The following is a 19,937-nucleotide window of genomic DNA, read 5'->3' as shown; positions in this document are numbered from 1 at the left end:
CGGCAGGATGCCGGAGCGCATGGAAGGATGGAGGGCAGCTCTGCAGAGTCAATATTTAAACGCATGCTGCACGTGGTTAAGACGCCCGCAAGCACCATCACAGGCACTTTTCCAAACATCCAAACAGTCCTGCGTCACCGCACAAAGCACATGGCTCTTCCCGGTCGACACGTGATTGGTCTGGCTCTGCGTGCCCCCGCCCGGCCTCGAAGGAACCTTTGGAAGGCAAGGGAACCAGAGAGACACAGGACACCCTCTGGGACCCAGCACCAACCTTCCTGAGACGCCCTCCGGACCCGGCGCCCCCAGCCTCCACGCGGAGGGGTCAGCACCTTGGACAGTGCCGCACGGGGCCAGACGCCACCAGCCCTGCCTCCCTGGCCAGCAAACACGGCTTTTCCAGAGACGAAGTCCTCAGCCCGCCAGGAGTGCGAGTGCAGAAATGTGGTGTCCCCAGGGAGGTGGGGCAGAGATAGGACACAGGCCACCGGGCAGACCGTGGGGTCAAGGGAGAAGTGGCCAGGAGAGTGAGGGCAGACCAGGTCACTTCTCTACACACACTCACCCGTATCACTTCTTCCCTTTCCTCCCACCATGATGATCCACCCAGGGAAACTGAGGCCCAGTGGCTGGTCGCTGAGTGCCTGCTGCCCATCTGCCCTCCCCTTCCTCCCTCACTCACCCCTACCCCCGTGATCAGGCACAGCCACCGCCCAATGGGCCACAGAGAGGTTTCACCCCTGGCCATGATGAGGGTAACAACACAGAGAACCGTGCCCAGAGTCACCTGCTGGCAGGTGTGGCCCGGACGTGGTGTCGGTTCACACTGGCAGCCAAACACACTGTCACGGGCAAAACAGGCCAAGGGGGACCCAAGCTCAGCCTTTGGAGGTCCGCGCCCTAAGACACCCCTCGTCTCTTGCCAGACTCCCTCCTCTCTGAGGAAACCTAGACCCCCTTGGGCCCCCACCTGTTCCAGCTGTTAACTCTGGGGGTCTCACGGCTGCCAGGCCCAGCCCCTCCTCATTGCTCCCCAGCCATGTGAGGGCTACGACCCGCACTGCTCTCGACCCCACACCTGACTCAGGACACCAGGTCACACCCTGGGATGCTGCCCCCAGGAACACCAGGCCCCTCTTTGTCCTTTATGCACTGAGCTCCTGCCTTGGTTGCTCAGCACTCCTCTGGCGAGGAGTGTGGGAGGAGAGGAGGTCCCGGGAAGCATGGCCCAGCCAACACCTCCAGAGTCCATGGCATGTAGCCACATGACCCCATGACTTCGGGCCAAGAACTGGTCCTTGCCACTCCTACCAGCATCCACTCCACAGACACACCAGCGCTTAAGTGGGGCCAGCCCCAGGCTGAAGGGGCCAGTGCACACACTGCAGCCCCACGTACCTGGCCCCCATGTTCCTGCCCCATACACCTGGCCTCCATGCACCTGTCCCACAGATTTGGCCTCCATGTACCCGTCCCACATACCTGGCCTCCATGCACCTGTCCCATACACCTGGCTTCTAGCACCGTGGGCCCTAGCCCTCCTGTCCTCCTCATGTGCTCCTGGCCTGGTCTGCCTTGCTCAGAGCCTCTCCTTGGGCAGGGGCCCTCTTGCCACCATGCTGGTTCATGCCCAGACTCCAGGGGCTCAGCTCAGACGTGACCTTCTCAGAGCAGCAGACTCTGAGCCCTTGTGTATCACAGCGCTTCCCGGGAGCCAGCTCTGTACTCCTTCCTTCTGTTGTTTGCAACAGCTGTTACCAGCTTCCAACACACGAAGGTTCACTCACCTACCACCTTCCCAGCCCCCTTTCTGCCCCTTGAGAGGGTCTTGGCCTGAAGGGCCTGCCGACAGACCCCTAAGCCTAGGATGGAGCCTCTCGTGAACCTGGCACCCTGATGTTTGTTGAATGAATAACTAAGGGGACACGGGTAGTGAGGGGCCAGTCCCAGCCATGATGCTGATAAGGGGAGATCTGCACTGCCACCTGCTCCAGGCTATCTGGATGGGACCCTGCGAGACATTTTTCAGTCCCCACATCTGGGATCAGAAGGGTGGACAGTGACCCCAGCTTTCCCATGACCCTCAGAGGCACACAGAGGCAAGTCCTCGGTGTAGCCTGACATGGGAAGTGACATGCCTTCTTGAGCAGGCTGAGCCTGGGGGGAGCCACCAGTGGCATGGGGACATGGCACGCAGACACATGCATGTGTGGACCAGATCTCACTGCCCTGGATCAGTAATCAGCACTGGGGGAGGGGGCAGGTCCTTGTCCTTCCCAGGCCCTCCCTCTCTGCCCCCCTGCAGGCCTATACAACAGAGAAGACTCAATTTTGCCTGCACTCCCACCCTTCCTAGATGGGCTGTGAAGGTCTCCCCAGGAAGAGCTCCACACACCCACGCATCCACCCACCCACCCGCCCATCCGTCCTCCTCCCACCCACCCACCCATCCACCTATCCATGCACCCACCTATCCACATCATCCTTCCTTCCATCCATCCATCTGTCCCATCCATGCAACCATCCATCCATACCATCCATCTAGACTTCCAACCACTCACCTAACCACCCATATATCCAAGTCATCCATCCGTCCACCCACCTACCTATCCATCCATCCATCCATGCACCCATCATCCATCCATCCATCCATCCATCCATCCATTCTATCATCCATCCATGCATCCATCCATCAATCCATACACCCATCATCCATCCATCCATCCATTCTATCATCCATCCATGCATCCATCCATCCATTCTATCATCCGTCCATGCATCCTTCATCCATCCATCCATTCTATCATCCGTCCATGCATCCTTCATCCATCCATCCATTCTATCATCCGTCCATGCATCCTTCATCCATCCATCCATTCTATCATCCGTCCATGCATCCATCATCCATCCATCTATTCTATCATCCGTCCATGCACCCATGATCCATCCATCCATTCTATCATCTGTCCATGCATCCATCTATCCATCCATCCATCCATCCATCCATCCATTCTATCATCTGTCCATGCATCCATCTATCTATCCATCCATCCATCCATTCTATCATCTGCCCATGCATCCATCTATTTATCCATTCATCCATCCATCCATTCTACCCATCCATCCATGCACCCATCATCCATCCATCCATTCTATCATCCATCCATGCATCAATCCATCCATCCATGCACCCATCATCCATCCATCCATTCTATCATCCATCCATGCATGCATCCATCCATCCATGCATCCATCTATCCATCCATCCATTCTATCATCCATCCATGCATCCATCCATCCATCCATGCATCCATCATCCATCCATCCATTCTATCATCCGTCCATGCATCCATCTATCCATCCATCCATGCATCCATCTATCCATCCATCCATTCTATCATCCATCCATGCACCCATCATCCATCCGTCCATTCTATCATCCATCCATGCATCCATCCATCCATCCATGCACCCATCATCCATCCATGCATCCATCTATCCATCCATCCATCCACCTATCTATCCATCCGTGCACCAATCTATCCATCCATGCATCCATCTACCCACCCCCCATCCACCCATGCACCCATCCATCCATCCATCGATATGTACATACACCCATTCAACCACCCACTCAAACACAACATGAGCTGGGCTTCAGGCCTCTGTGTGCCCCAGGCTGTTCAGGCCCGCTTGCTCCGCAGGCATCACACTGACCCCTCTAGGAACTACCCAGGACATGTCTGAAGCAGTAATGGCTGTGGCTCATGGGCAAGCGGACTCTGGTCAGGGAACCAGCATCACTGTGAATGAACAAACCTCTAGAAACTGTCAACTAGGGTGCCTGCTTGTGGCAGGAAAAGCAGCCCACAGCATTTCAGCGTCTTTTGTCCTCCTCCCACCTGACTGCAGAGCACAGGGACCACGGGACTGGAAAGCGTGGTCTTCCGCTGCCTCAGCAGGAAGTCCTGCTCCCGTCAGCTCCACTGCATGCTGACTGAGAGGCATAGCCTTGGATCGTCAGCGGGGTACATGGGCTGCAGGGGCCACGTGCAGCAGGGATAGCTGCTCAGGGTCCCTCCTGTGTTGCCAGGAGGGGCAGGAATGAATCAAAGTAGACCCCTGCCTTGTGGACCTGGGCAGACTGCCAGGGAGACAGGCACTGTGGGGGAAAGGATGGGATCAGCTGGAGACAGGTGTGCATGGCCAAACAGGCTCATCAGCCCTCTGCCCCCAGGGGAGCAGCCCAGCCCCACCCCGCAGTGGGCACCTGGGTCCCTCAGATGGTTGGGAGAGCCGGTGCAGAGACAGGAAAAGCCGACGTGTGCCTGGGGCCCCAGTCATCGACCACCATGAACTCTCCCGACGTCCACCGTGGCAGGCAGATCCCTTCCACGTGGACAATGACCATGTTGGAGGACATGAGCTCTGAGTAGAGCCCAAGAGAGATGAAAACTGAATAGGACTGGGTCTGGCACATGGAAATGATTCCACTCCCGCCATGACCCCAGAGCTAGACCCGGCCAAGAGGTTAAGGGCCACTACCTGAAGGCCGAGGTGGGAAAGCAGGAGACCACCTTGCCTTGTGTCTGGGGTTCCTGCCCCAAGCAGCCCGGCTGGGGCTTCCCGGGCACCTGCATTCAGGGATGGCACCAGAAGCCCGGCTTCAATCACCGCAGGACACAGCAGCCCACAGTGTGCCCCACACCCATGATCTTTCCATGGCACTCCTAGCACTTGTGCTGCTTCATCACTCTCAGGGTGCGGGGCAGCGATCCGGGCAGGTGCACCCCCGACCCTGTCCTTCACACCCCCTCGGTCGGCCAGCAGAGCAGAGCTTCCGCCATCACTCAGGAGCACACGGAGCTGCCCTCCAGAGCCCTCACCCGCCACCCCCGCACCAGAGCCGGGGTCAGATGCCAGCTCCTGGCCAAGTTCTCCAGCACGGCTGGGAGCCCCAGTCACGTGAGCACGTGGTGCATACAAGGAATTCTGAACACTGGCCTGCACTTCATCGTCTGGCATCCCGCACGGCCTCCCCGACCCCTCACCCCAGCCTCTCTGAGCTCACGCAGGAGCCATGTCTTCTCCAGCACCCTGGAGCTCTTGGAGTGCGGGGACGGGTGCCTTCCCCTCCGTGCCCCAAGATCCCGCCTAGTTAGCGCTCAAACCTCTCCCCTGAACTCACTCCAGTTTCAAGCTGCTGTCCACCACTGCCCAGCACAGGGGGACAGCCTCTCCTGCAGGCAGTGCAGGCAGGCAGGTGCGCTCACCCTCACTCGCAGCTCGTCCCCAGGATAAAAAGGGGGGAGCTCCACCCACAATGCAGAGCCCCCACCCTACACAGAGCGTCCCATTTATTAAATCAACACACAGCTCCCTGCCACACAAGGTCTCGCACGTCTGGTTGGTGGGGTCCCTCTCACCCCGCTGCGCGCGGAAGGGCTCCATGGGGTCCTGCCTCCCCGTGCTCCCAGCCAGCTCTCCCACATCGCTCAGAGTGTGTTTCTAAGCTCACATCATTGCTTGGGAGTGTCTCTGTGGCCCAACTAATGAAAGTGTCCTGAGATTCGCATCCTCAGGAGGGGGGGGGGAAGGACACGGACAAGTGTCCACACTGCCGCCCATCCCCAGGAAAGCGCTCTGTTAACCTTGCTACTCTACTGGGGCGTGTGTTGGAAGTTTCCATAATAAAAACAAAACAAGGGGCACCTGGGTGGCTCAGTGAGTTAAAGCCTCTGCCTTTAGCTCAGGTCGTGATCCAGGGTCCCAGGATCAAGCCCCACATCGGGCTCTCTGCTCAGCAACCTCTCCCACTGCCCTGCTTGTGTTCCCCCTCTCGCTGTCTCTCTCTGTCAAATAAATAAATAAAATCTTAAAAAAAAAAAAAAGAAAGAAAGAAAGTAAGAAAAAAAAAAAAAAAAACGATTCCAATGGGCTCTTGTGAGCTCCTGCCCTGGGTCCCACCCCCTGAAGAAGCTGAGGACCGTCTGGGCTGAGGCTGCCACACCCAGAGGCAGATTCCCTGGGGGCCACGGCGAGATCACAGTGGCATCTCCTCTGTGACCCCTGATGGCTTTACCAGCGCGGCTTCTGGTGTGAGGGCCTTCCGGCACCCCAGCCCCAGCTCACCGCCTGCTCAGGCATGGCCCGTCCACACCACAGGACTGCTGGGCCTCTGTGTCCCCAACCTCCTGGTCACAGCCCTGGGACGCTCTGACGTCCTCCTGTACCTTTGGACGCCCACTCGCTCTAGCCACAGAGGGGCTCTCCCTCCATGGCCCAGGTCTGAGGCTTGAACACACCGGACTTTGGAAATGAGCCCCGCCCATGGCCCCCCAGGGCACCGTCGGATCACGGGGGAACGCGCTGATTTCTGTTAAGTGGAGATCTGTGGCAATAAGAATCAGAGATGTTTTGAAGCCCTCAGGCCAAATGGATGATCCTGGAACGGGCTCCACAGCTGGGCTCGGGTCTGCGAGCAAGGATTCCAGATCCCTCCACCTTCCGAAGGCACAGCGTTCACGGGAATGCTTCCCTCCCACGGGAAACCAGGCAAAGACCCCTGGAGAAGCACGCACTGAGCCCCGCAGAAGGCCATGGAGCGGGGTCGCCGTAGCCAGGGCTGCAGAACCTTCCAGAGCGGACTCCCTCACCCAGATGCCAGCATGGCACAAGGCCCCTGCCCCGAAGAGCGCACGTTCGCATGGGCAGAGGCACCGGGAGGCCTGCACACGGGGAGCGCCTCCCGAGGACAGGTCAGCACCCAGCAGCAAAGGAGTGCCAGGAGTGCTGGGGTCCTCCCGTGGGCGTCCCGTCCCGCCGCACCTGGGTCCCCCACATCAGCGTCCAATCCGCCCACACCTGGGTCCCTCCGTGGGCGTCCTGTCCCCCCACCCAGGTCACTTCCCTGGGATTCCTCAGCAGTTTGTGAGGACCCCGTGGGCCTGTCGCAGCCGCACGGCTCACATGGTCACCATGGGCTGCTCCTACCTGGTGAGGCTCCTACCCCTCCCAGCCCCATCCTCCACCAAGAGGAGGCCCCCTAACTCCACACACACCTAGACTCCCAACGGCCCTGCTGCTGTCCCTGCTCCCAAGCTCTAGGCCCACAGACCACCACAAAGCTGAACTGGGGCAAGGTGGGTCCTGGATGCGGCGGGGAGAGTAAGCAGCCTCATACCCACATATCCAGACCCTGCGGGTCTCCGTGGGACTCAGGCCTCAGAACACTACCACACACGCCCATGTACACATGTGTGTGAACACATGCATGTGCACACTAGGCTACACACACGTGCATGGAACTCATACACAGGCCACCAAGGTGGGTGTGCATTACACATGTGCTCGGTCATACCCGCGTGTGCACACACAGAGGCCACGTGCCGACTGCGCTGGGAAGCAGGAAGCCCCTCTCATCAGCTGGGTGCCTTCCTCCCAGGAGGTCTAGAGGCAGACTGGACCCCAGCACCCCAAAGGTCAAAGCAGATCCTAACGCCCCCAGCCCAGAAGCAGAGGGTCCAGGGTCTAGGGAAAAGGGGTGGGTCCAGGGAAGACCCAGGCATGGCAATAAGGGACAGCGTGCCCCAGACCTCACCCGCCCCATGCATCGGGGGGCTGGGTGTCCCATGACAGGAGCCTCCGGGGCAGGGACCCAGGCTGGCCAGAGGGCCTGGCCCTGTCACTCTCCCCATGTTCTAGGCCACTCGCCCCACCCCCCCACCCAAGGAAGCGCAGCCTCGCTCACTTCCTGGGTGGTCTCTGATGCCACCCAAGGTCACGGACAGGAGGGCCCCACACACACACCATCACACAAGAACATGGTAATGCTAACACAAAGGGCTGACATTCGGTGTGCACCAGCACAGCCTGTGGGTGTGCAAGCGGGTGTGTTTGTGTGTGAAAGTGGACGTGTGCATGAAGGCGTGAGGACATGTGCATGAAGCCTGTGTGCACGACTGTGTTTGTAGGTGCACATGGGAGTTCGCGTGTCTGTCCATGTGCACACGTGTGTACACGTGCCATACGAGGGCCCGCCCCTGGGCCAGGAGACCCAGGGTCTGTCTTTGTCCAGACAGGATGCCCGCCGCCCGTGTCCCGGCTGTCTCTTCCAACCTCCAAGACCAAACACCAAACACAGGCTCAGGGAGTCACAAAACTCGCGGGTCACCAAAGGCTTGAGCCAAGAACTGGCCCCATGCTCAAGGGACAGGATGGCGCCTGAAAAGGTACCTGCTCCCAAAAAGCCACGGAGCCCCCAGAAGAAACACGGGCATGGGGCAAGTACCCCACCCAAGGTCCCACAGTCAGGTCCCACCCTCCACACGAGCCCACCACCCCACCGGAGTCAGGAGACTCGATGAGGACATTTCCGGGCTTGGAGACTGCAGAAACACAGCCCAGGTTGTCCGTCCACCTGGGAGCTGACCCTGGCCCTCCCAATCTCGGAGAGGGCACAGGAAAAGGAGGGACATCACCCAAGAAGCCTCGGCTCCCAGGAAGGGCAGGTGGACATCTCTCACAGCAGGAGGGACCGTGGCAAGCAGACACCTCCCCAAGGACACCGCTCCGGTCTGAGCCAGGCAGCAGCACCCATGCCCACTCATGGGACCCCTGCTCCCCACTGCATCCCAGGGGCCCCCCAAACAGAAGCCTGAGCAGACCTATCTGCTGACAAGGCTTACAGGGCCCAGCGCCATTTTCCAAAGAAACAGGAAACACTCCACGTGCCCCGCACCTGCCTTTTCTTGCATGCCCACCTCCCTGGCTGATCCCCAGCCCTCCTCTGTCCAGGGCCTTGGCTGGAGCACATTGGCCTCAGGAAGCCACCCGGAGTCCTCCGTCTACCCTATCCCCTTCACACACCTCCGGAGGTCACTCAGACTCCCCCTGGCCCGGCACAGACTGCAGTCCCAGGTGCCCACCAGTGTCCCCCACAGACAGTAAATTCCTGGAGTGCAGGGGGTCTCGTTTCCATAGGGCGCCCAGCCCCTAGCCCAGGGCCTGGCCCCCAAGTGTGGATCACAGCATCCTCCAGAGAAGACACCCCCACCGGGTCCACCAGTGGGGACGGACTCCAGCACACACACAGTCCATGGGTCTTGGGGGGCACGTGGGAGGCAGCAGACAACAGTCCCCAGGACTCTCCCCGAGCAGGTGCCAGCCCTCGCCTGAAGCCGGGATGTGTCCCCGTATCCAGATCCCATTTCCCATCAGCCCAATTCCTCTGCCCTGGCCTGACCCATTCCAGAGACTTCAAGTTTAGGGCCAGCTGCTGAGAGGGAGGCTAACCCGACTCTCCAGGGAAACAGACCAGGTTATGGGGAGGAGAACTGCAGATGCAGGGGTGGGAATCGGGCGTACCAGCAGGGTGCCTACTGGACACAGACCTGGAGGCCTGGAGAGGACACCCACCACCACCTGCTGCTCAGAGAATAGGAGAGAGACAGGAAGCCCAAGGTGGAAAGAGCTGAGCCCTGCCCAGCGACCAGAGGCCTGGGGAAGGGGGGTCCAGCCTAGGCCACAGAGGCGGTCTTTGGAGTCACTGCCAACCAAGGCAGAGAAACCCCCTCCTCGCCTTCACAGGGCCCCAGGGTGAGCCAGGAGGTCCCACCTGTCTCCCTCCCCTTTCCAGCCTCCACCTAGCAGCACGGGGTCAGCAGAGGCAGGTGGATGCACCAGCAGGTGAGCAAACAAAGCCACAGGACCCAGCCAAGATGGGGGAGGACGTGGGCGGTTACCAGCGGGGAAGAGCGTCCAGCCTGGGTAAAGGGCCTGGCCGCCTGGTGGAGGGCAGGAAGGGCAGGAGGCCCCCGAGAGGGGGTCCAGCAGGCGCGGAGTCCAGCTGAAGGAGGGGTCCTGCTGGGTAAGGGTCCCGCCAGGAAGAAAGGGGAGCAGGGGCGCGGCCTGTGGGGGGAAGAGCCAGGGAGAAGGGGCCAGGGGGAAGTGCTGGGGCGACTTAGAGGAGTCAGGGGGCGGGGCCGGCGGGGCGGGGCGGGGCTTAGGTCTGGTTGGCGACTCTGAGGAGGAGGAGTCCTAGCGCACGGAGGTGGCACTACCGAGGCGGGAAGCAGACAATCCACACCTGGGGGCGCGCGCTGTGAGCGGCCTGGACGCCTGTGTACCTGGGCTCTGAGGGCGGTGACACTCAGATCGCTCCACCTGCCAGCAGCGAGCTCTCCCCAGAGCTCAGACAACCTGGAGGGGCACAGGGACTCCCGCCAACACCCACTTGCCTGATGGTGCTTTCTGTTTTCCTGCCTGGGGCTTAGAAGAGGGGAGGGAGGAGTTGGAAATATATGCCCCTTCCATTGACAGGCAGTTATTCTGACCACAGAAGTGGCCCCGGATGAGCCCAGGAAAATACAGCAATTTTGCCCCACCCTGGCCAAGAAGTGGACATTTGGGGCCATGGTTGGGGGGGCGGGAGGCACCCGGGAGGAAGGAAGCTGGAGCAGGCGGATGTGCACACCCACAGCTGTGAGAGGCAGGGCCTCAGGGTGTCTCCTCTGGGGGCACCTGAGCCCGCTGCTCCTCTCCAGGCATACCCTGCTGCCCCCCTCCACCACTCCAAAGCCATGATCTTGGCATGCACAATTCTGTCTGCTACCACTGCCAGCAACCCGGCTCCGTCCCCGGTCCCCAAGCACAGTCACTCCCTCCTCAAGCCGTACTCTTCAAGTCCCCCAGTGCCACCACTGGGGAGCAGGGGTCACACATGTGGCATCTCCCCCTTTCCTCCTCCTCACCGCCCCCATGTCCCCCTACCCCACCCCAGGTCTCCAGCCCAGTCCAGCCTGGCTTGCCACCCCAGTGTCCCTGAGCAGACTTCAAGGGTTCCCCAACATGATGCCTTCAGTTCTGACTTGTTGTTCAGTTAAATAAGAATGAGTTTCTGTGCTTTGCATGTACATACAACCGTGGGCAGGAGGGAACAGGCGGGAAGAAGGTTCCAGCCTGGTCAATATTTACGCCCTCCTGAGCGCTGGGCTGGTGGGGGGTGAGACTGTCTCCCCAAACTCCTTGTGCCCTGGCTGACAGCAGCAGCACGGGCCCAGGGTGAGCCAGCAGGTCCCGCCGCCTCCCGGGGAAGGGCAGCCGAGCAGCATCTAAATCTCAACCGTGCGGTCACCGACCTCCTGGGCGCTCTCAGCCTGCCGGCCTGGGCCAGCCTGGGTGCCACAGGGTCCCCAAAGCACGTGGCCTACCAGGGCGGGGCAGGATGGCTGTGGGAACCCCCCAGAGACTCCTTGTGGAGGGGCAGAGGCTCTGAGACACCCCGAACCCCCTGAGACCCCCCAGCCTCAGTGCCCAGAGCAGGAGCAGTTCTCTCCCTCCCACGGCACAGATACTCCGCCCAGAAGGTCCAGCAAAAGCAACCGCCCTGCACAGACTGCTCCGCTCATCCGTTGCCCTGTCCTTATGGGCCTCCACCTCTCATCCTGCCCCAAACCAGCTCCCAAGGAACATGGGGCTCTAGGCACATGGCTGCACTGCAGGGCAGCCAGAGGGTGTGGGGCAGCAGGCAGCAGAGGCCCCACTGGGTACGTGAGCCTCCCACCTTCCCCACCGGCCTCCCGGACCATGGCAAACTCCGGCCCCAGGGCAGCACACAGGCCCCTCACCGTGTTTGTCGGCGCCCACCCCATCCGTCTGTCCACATCGCCACCACCAGCAGCAACGTGTGGATCTGAACAGGAACGTTCTGGAAGCCAAAGCAACTTGGAGGTGACAGGACACTGAATAAGGGCTTTTCCCACAGGCTTTCCACCTGCATGCCAGCTCTGCAGTAGGGAAACTGAGGCCCTGGGCGGGAAGGGTGTGTGTCGCCCAGGGAGCCAGCAGCAGCAAACGCCAGACGCCTGCTCCCTAAGAATCCAGGCTTACAGGACCGGCTCCCTGCCCCCCGGGGGTACAGGGGCTCATCTTATCTTGGAGGAGAGCTCCCTGGGTCCAAGACCTTTACAAACCCTTTCCTCTCCCTCAGTTCTCTAGAAGGGATGACCAGAAACTGTACACAAAATTGTTTTGGAAAATTGTTTTGGAAATGTTTTGGAAAATTGTTGTGGAAAAAGACAATAGCACCGCCTTTCGTTGAACCAGCTGAACCCCTCATACGCCAGATCTCAGACCTCCCCTCCCCACCCGGAGCTGACCTGGCCGCGGGGCCTCCCTTCTGGTCCTGGTGGGGAGGTGGTCCAGCTGGGGGGCCCCACACCATGGGGGCCAAACACATAACAGAAGGGAATGTTATGGGGGGAGGGTCCAACAGCACCTCCTAAGGACAGACGACAGGCAAGGCCACAAGCCAGGGGCCTGCTGGGAACCCCCCAGAACGGAGGCCCCCTCCCCTCCCTGGGTGCAGGGAGCCCTCTACCCTCCTCCCTTCTCTCCGCCTCACCTCTGTTTCTGGCGGTGCCCCTACTTTGTCCCTCTCTTCTCCCCACCTCCAGGCCCCTTCCCCCATTCCTTCCTCCTCCCCTCCCAGCCCCCAGCACATGCTGGCCTCTCTGGGCCCCAAAATACACTTCCAGTGTCTGCCCTGTGCATCCATGATCCCTCTGACCATGGGCATCCCTGACATCTCCGTCGGAGAGCACCTCCCTGGGTCCTCATGGGGGGGCCCTCAGTCCCCCCAGGCCACAGTCGGATTCCCCGCACCCCCTTCTTCTTCCCAGAGCTTGTTCCATGCAGCCTCCCCTCCTCACCCCATCTCCCCCATCTCCCCCACCTCCTCCATCTGCCACATTCTCTCCCTGGATGGGCTTGCCCACCACCTCGGATTTCCCCCATCCTCCTGCCAAAATGCTGCCAAAGGCGGAAACAAAACCCTCCTTCTGGGCCCTCCAAGCCCCGCTGGGTGGGTGGGTTTCACTGCTGGGTCAGGCTAGGAGAGCCCCACACAGCAAGGACAACTGCCTCCAGTCTCCTGGGTCTCCGTCTGGGGAGGAGCCCGTGGGAGCCGGCAACGTCCTTGTCCCCAGCTACCGTCTCGCTGGCCCTCCTGGAAGGCAGTGGCGAAGTTCCGATGCTCCCAGCCTTGGTCAGACCCCGGCAGGGCGGCGGTGGCAAGGACTGGAGGAGCCCTGTTCGACCTTGGCAAACCTGTCTTTCTAGACCAGAAACGGGTCCACAACGGGCGCCAGGGAGGCTGGAGGAGACCCAAGTCCCAGTCCCCTCCCAACCTCCCCAGGGTGCCGCAGGCTGGGAGAGAGACTCTGCCAGCCCCGCACGAGGTCCAGGCACACTGGAGAGGAGCCCAGAGCCCTGCACAGCCAGCAGGAACCCTGCCCGCCAGGGGTCCATCCCGCACCCACTTTCCGTCCCTCTTCTGGGATGTGTGCAGCCAAAGAGCGCCAGCCAGGGCTCTGGCCGGGCTTGGCCGCTCACCAGCTGCCTGACCTTGGGCCAATCCTTGCCCTCTCCACACTCCCCTCTCCACAGCCCACACCCAGGAGAGCTTTGTGGATGGCCACTCGGAAAAGAGCCCGGCCCTAGCAGCCCCCACCGTGTCCTCGGCTCGCCGAGTGACCTTGAACGCCCCCCACACTCGCGGCCTCAGTTTCCCCACCCGCCCAATCCGTAGACTCACGCCCGGCTCCCCCGTGTTCCCGGTCCCTCCCGGGCAGATGTGTATCCCAGACCCGACGGAGGGCGCGCAGCGGCACTTACCGTCCTCCAGAGACGCGGGAGCTTGGCGGGCACCAAGGTAGCGGTGACCAGCAAGTGTGAGGCGGCCACCACGAGCCCGAAGCCGACGGCCAGCAGGCTGCGCACGGGCAGCAGGGCATAGGACACGAAGGTGACCAAAAGGAGCTGCCAGACGCCGTGGTCGGCGGCTGCCGTCCCCGAAGCCGCGCCGGCGTGGGTGCCCGCGGGCCCGCCGAGCGCGAAGGGGCAGCAGAGCAGCGCGAAGGTGAGGCTGAACAGCAGCGCCAATTGGCCGACCTGCTGCAGCTGCGGCGCCTGCAGCGAGCGCACGTTGGTGACCACGAGCAGCGCCAGGAAGAGCACGCAGTGAGCGGGGTGCGAGCCCCTGGCCAGGCCGGCCGCGGGCCCCGGCGCGCCCAGCAGCTCCGCCAGCGCCAGAGCGCCCGCCAGCCCGCTGAGCACGGCCAGCGCCTTCAGCGTGGCCGCCTGCTCCAGCCGCAGCGTGTAGCCGCGGAACAGCGCCTCCAGCTCGGGGCACGCGAACTCCTCACCGCACGGCCGCAGCCCGCGCCGGCCGCCCGGCCCCGCCGCCCGCTCGGCGCCCCCGGGCTCGCCCGCGCCGCCGCCTCCGCCTCCGCCTCCGCCGCCGCCGCCGCCTCCGCCTCGGCCGCGCGGCGCCCCCGCCATCTCAGCGCCATGCGGCGGCGGCCGGGGCGCCGGGGCGGGCGGGCGCGGGCGGGAGGCGCGGGGCGCGGCGGGCAGACTCGGGGCGCCGGCTGCCCCGCGCGCGCGCCCCGAGCGCGTCCCCTCCCGCCGCCGCGCCTGCGCAGTGCGCCTCCCGCCCGCCCGGCCGCGGTCCTCCGGCGGCCCAGCTGCGCCCGCCCCGCCGAGCGCCGAGCCGCGGGGCGGCGTGACCCCGGCGCCCGCCGCGCCCCGGGCCTCAGTTTCCCCGCCGGCGCAGGGTGCGGCCCGCGGGGCCGTCTCTCGGGGCGTGGGAAACGCACGAATTCTGCGATATGCCCTGGGATGAGGCGGGGGGGCTCCATCCTGCCGAGCGGGTGACACCCCTCGACTCTAGAGGAGCTCGCGGTGGGACCCCGGGGCCTGCAGCTCGACCTCCCACCCCCGGCGCCGCCGCAAGGGACCCAGGCGCCCTGCTCCTGCTAACCCCGCGAGCGAACACGGGGACGCATGGCGTGGGGCCGCGCCTCCCGGCCGTACAGACACAGAGTTAGGCCAGAGCCCTGGCTGGGGGCGCAGCTCTGGGTGCAGGGATGGGGTGGGAAGCACAGGGAGAAGGGACACTGCAGTTTGCCCTGTTGGGGGCGGGGGGGGGGGGAGACTGGAAACCCAAGTGAGAGAGGGCTGTATGCTTCTGGCAGGGGACAACTATAGGTGCGGTGGTGTCCACGCATGTCTGGGCCCCACCCAGCGCCTCCTATCCCGCGGCTTGTGCTCGGGAAGGGGCTTTGCACCTCACTTCAACCGCATTGCCTTCTTTGGCGCTAACAGGGGCCCCCGGGGGCGGGCACCTGTCCCCCGGACACACTAGGAGAGGTGAACGGCTGGCCCCAGGAGGCTTACGGAGAGATAAGGACTCTGGGCAAAACCGCTGACCCCTCCAGGAGCCCACGCGGCTTCTTGTCCACCCCTCCATACACATGGAGCTGGACCTGGGGGTCCCACAAAATCACAGACAGCAGAGACCAGGAGCCTAGCCCCTCTGCAGGAGGTCCTTTCCAGGTGACCTCCAGACACCAGGATTTATTTGGTGTGGCAGGCGTGGATCTGTTTTTCAGACACTGTGGGGATTTCAAGTAGACTCCTAGGTGAGAGCCATTGGCCATGTGCTGTTATATGGGCTCAAGGTCTAGAAGGTGGGGAACTGGGTATTAGGCCACAAGAAGTGGCTGTTTTTGTACAAGACACAACGTGTCACCCATCAGAAGTGGCACCTCATGGTCACCCTGGCCAGGAGCTCTCACTGTTCCATCCCCAACAGCTCACATCAGTGCGCTCTTGGTGGCCACCTGGTCCCCCCCCCCCCCGGACATGCAGGGCACCTCCTCTGTGAAGCCTTCCTGACTTCCCGACCACCATTTCCCAGTGCCCCCAGGACCTGGCGCTCTGTCTGGTCACCTGGTAACTTGTCCCCATCCCCTCTTAGAACTGGCAGCCCCTTGGGCCGAGGGGGAACTGTAAGTTACCTGCCCCACCTCTGTTTTGACTGACATCCCCGAGATCCCATCTCCCTCACCTTGTCCCCCACCTGTCCCCAGTGGTAGCAAGTCTGTATGATCCTTCAAGCATCAAGGATCATGTGTAGACTCTCTTGTTAAATAGGTATTTTTATGTCCTAGTGCTACTAGAGAAGGAAAGCTGAGTACTGTCCAAAAATTGGGCAAGCCACCTGGGAACGAAGGGATGAAGAAGTATCCTGGGGTCAAGGTCACAAGGCGACAGCACCCTCCCAGCCCACTAGCACATTCACGGGGAGGGATCAGCACCCACCTCTCTCACCGAGACGGGAGGTGCCAGACCTCTGTGGGAGCTTCCCACTGCACCGCTGTGGGGCAGAGTGGTGGGCTGCTGTCCCCTTCACCTCTCTGCCCCCGTCTGCTGGGTTGAAAGGACAAGGCCACTAGCAGGCGGGTTGCATCCACGGATGATGGACAAGCCGGCTGAGAAACCGTGCACACGCCCCCTGCTCTCATGAGTGTCATCGGTTAAACCATGTCCCCCCATATGCTGCACCTGACCCCCCGTACCTCGGAATGTGACCATCTGTGGGACTAAGGTCACTGCGGACATTGTTAAGCTGAGCACCCTAGACTAAAGTGGGTCCTGATGCAGTATAACCAGTGTCCTTATACAAAGGGGACCTTAGGAGGAGAGCAAGCCTGAAGACACATCAGCCCGTAAGCCACGGAGTTACAGGAAGGCGGGAGACTCCTCCCCCAGCGCCCCCCTGCCCAGGGATCTCAGCCCTGCAACCCCGAGATCCTAGCCTTCCGGCCTCCACAGCTGTGAGAAAGTATGTGTGTTGTCCATGCTGGGGCTCCGGCACCTCGGGAGGCGGCCCTGGCCAGCTAGTGCTCTGGCCTAGGGTCCACCCTGAAGAACGTTGACTGTTACCGAGCGTCAATATTGGCCAGGTGCCAAGGGGCCACGCAGAGCGCAGACCCAGATGGGAAATTCTGCCCTTCCTGGAAGCAGCCCCTCCGCGTGGGAGGTGAGCAGAGGGAGGGGAGCATTATGGTCACTGTGTGTCCTGCTGGCCCAGGAGGACACCACCAAGAATCGCAGGCACCTCGTCTGAGACAGGAGTGCAGGCCTCAAGCGGTAACGGCGCCAGGCCTCCCTCGGACTTTTTGGACTTTTTGTGGATTGCAAATCTCTGTCTCTTTGCATTCGAGGCTCCCAGCTGCTGAAGCCTTGTCCTTCCAAGAACCTGAAGAGCCCTGGACCAGGGGTGTGGCACGGTGTGGCAGGGGCCCAGCGTGGAGCACAGTCCAGCGTCGCACAGTGTCCCAGCTAAGAGCGCAGACGCGTGCCACCCCTCCCGGCTGTGTGACTTGGGACAGGCTGCTCACCCTCTCTGGGCCTCGTCTCCTCCACAAACAGGGGTTGTCACAGCTCCCGGCCCACAAGGTTACCGTGGACACAAGGACAACTGCTGCTGTGAGTGTTCTGCGCACACAGGACCAGGTGAACGTCATGCTAACCCCGAGAGCTGGGTGAGTCGGACCCTCTGGACACAGCAGTCCCCAACAGCTGGAGAAGTCGCCGTAATCCAGGTTCCGCCTGTGGACACTCACCGAGCTCCTGGGACTTCTGCCAGAGACACAGCTTCCAGACGAGTGTTCCTCGCAGGCTCCCACTTTGTGTTTGGGATGGAATTTCCCCTGTGGGTCTGTTGGAAACCCTGTGGAAATGCAAGCTGTCTCCAGGAATCAAAGGGCGTGAGGAGAACCCCCCATGGGGGCTCAGCCTCCTCCTCTCCCCTGGCGGCTGGATGGCTGAATGCAGCATTTGCCCCACAAACGCCTCTCTTGGATACATTCTGCTGGGCTGGTTGTTGGGGCGGGGGATGTGCAGTGTAGACAGTGGTGGAAATGGCCCCAGGGGTCTGTCTGTTCAGGATTCCTCCAGCGAGAACGGGACAGGACACCAGCTCAGATCCCTTAACCCAAAAGTTGGAGGCCACGTCTGCTTACCTTACTGGAGGCTGGGATGGCTGACTGAGGCCCACACTGGGCAGTAAGTGGTCACACCCTCCCCCTACAGCAGGGTGCTGACCAGTCTGGCTGAGGCCACTGGGGCACATGGCCCAGGTGGCCAAAACAGAGGGTGAGTGTCAAACCAGGGGCTGGAGCTGCATGGGCGGGTGATGATCCCTGAGCCACACAGCCGAAGCAGCAGGACAGGGCCCACACATCTGATCCTTCACACCTAGTTGACCTTGGCTTCACGACCAGCTCTGCCACCTTCCTGCGCCCGGACCCAGGCTCAGGGGTCCCCAGAGACTTGGCATCCTTGCCTCAGTGCCAGGGTCTCAGGCCAGCCCAGAGCAATAAGCACCAAATAACACCGGACTGCATACCTTGTCTGCGGGGAGACCTGGCTGGCAGGAGGAGGTTTGCGTGATGGGCACCAGGATTTGGCCAGAAAGGAGCAGGACCCCTGGGCAGTGGGAGAGGCCAGCCTCCAGGCTGGGGCCAGCACAGGAATCCCACCGATAAATATGTGTTCAAAACCGTGCCCAGTGCTCCCACAGAAAGGCATGCCCTCTGAGGGGGCACAGAGGGGCACCCAAGCCCCCAGAAAGGTGTGCTTTTGGAGGCAGTGGGCAGAAATGGAACCCTGAGCTTTGGAGACCCAGACACAGAGCCGTGGGTCCTGAGCTCTTCTCCCTGGAGCCCGGAGTCCTGCGAGGTCTGTGTCCTCCTCCCTCCCCCGCCCCTTTCTCCCCACCTCCTCCCTTTGAGTGGCCTCAAAGGAGCAGATGCTGGCCGTGGCCTGGTAGGAGAGACCAAGGAGCCCGGGGGCGAGGCTGTGGTGGTCAGCAGGGGCAGGCGGAAAGTTCTTGGTGACCCCAAGGACGGTGGCCATTCGCCATGGGCTCTGTGGAGGGGTCTGATGATCCCCGGAGGAAGGTCAGCATGACCATGACGGCTCTCAGGTGGCCACGCCCCTCATCCGAGCCCACCTGCTGCACTCGGGGGTTTCTAAGGAAGTCTTCCTCCAGGTGTAACCATACCTCCCTCAAGAGGCCGAACGTAGCGTATCCCCAGAGAGTCCTCTAAACCACGACCGATTTCTACTAAATCCAAAAGATACTGCATTCCAGGCAGGCGTTTTCCGAGAAGGAGGGGACCCTCTGCCGGATGAGGGATGTGCAGGGACATGTGCCCTCATCAGGCAGTGGCTCTGTCCTTGCCGGGCTCCGGGGCCCAGATCAGTTTTCGCTTGTCCCTGGTCACCCTGAGCATGACAAAGGACTCCGCAAAGGCTGCCGGTATTTGCCATGTGTGTCTTGACATCTGAGTACGGCTTCTAGGGACAGCGAGCCTTGGCTGCTGGGGCAGGAGTGCTGGAAGATGCCGGGCAGGTGCAGTCAGGGAGTTGGCCCGGCCCTGAGCATCATCCAAGAGCACCTGCGGGCTGGTGTAGAACCGCGCATCCCCGCTGCTCTCTCAAGAAGGACGCTGTGTGGTCCTACTAGCGCCCAGTGGGCAGGGGGCCTGGACCGGAAAGCCTGCTCTGTTCCTGGACCAAAGCCTGGAAGGGACAGGGCAGTCAGGGAGGATGAGGGCCTCCCACCCTGGAGACAGGGTGGCGTGCCCCTGAACGGAGCAGGGTCCCCTGGCTGAATGAGGACAAGGGCAGGATTCTCTATGAATTCCATTTAGTGTGGGTCAACGTGGTCCCTGGGGACGTTCCGGGTGCTTGCGGTTCAGGAAACAATGCCGTAGTGCTCACTCTCCTGGGGGACGGGCCAGGCGGGGACAAAAGGCCAGGGAACCGGGAAGCCTTGGCCTTGTCCAAAGCCTCCCGACTGCGCTATTTATAGTGGCACGAGACCAGGCGCGAGCCTTAAGTGGATTTGTGTCCCTGGTCCTGGGGGGGTCAGGGCTGAAGGTGGGGAGGCCGGAGGCAGGCGGGCAGGTTCCTCAGCAGACACTGAGAATGAGGCCTGCTCGGGGAGCCCAGAGCAGAGTCGGCTCTGACAGCTGCGGCCAAAAGGCAGGGAAGCTTCAGCCGGAGGATTTGCGCTAAAAATA

The 19,937-nt window shown here is 61.7% G+C and overlaps 1 protein-coding gene across 1 annotated transcript in view; it reads right to left on the bottom strand.

Annotated features, from left to right (window-relative positions):
* ADCY1 (adenylate cyclase 1) overlaps positions 1-14,355 on the bottom strand; it is a 92,906-nt gene extending 78,551 nt beyond the window's left edge. The window contains exon 1 of the mRNA XM_082693314.1: positions 13,675-14,355. Coding sequence (XP_082549440.1) covers positions 13,675-14,340 — 666 coding nt within the window. The 5' untranslated portion in view covers positions 14,341-14,355. The remainder of the gene's footprint in view (positions 1-13,674) is intronic.
* Between the last annotated feature and the right edge of the window lie 5,582 nt (positions 14,356-19,937).

The sequence above is a fragment of the Mustela nivalis genome, assembly GCF_964662115.1.
Source record: "Mustela nivalis genome assembly, chromosome: 12".
NCBI lineage: Eukaryota > Metazoa > Chordata > Mammalia > Carnivora > Mustelidae > Mustela > Mustela nivalis.
This window is presented reverse-complemented; position numbering and strand designations above follow the sequence as displayed.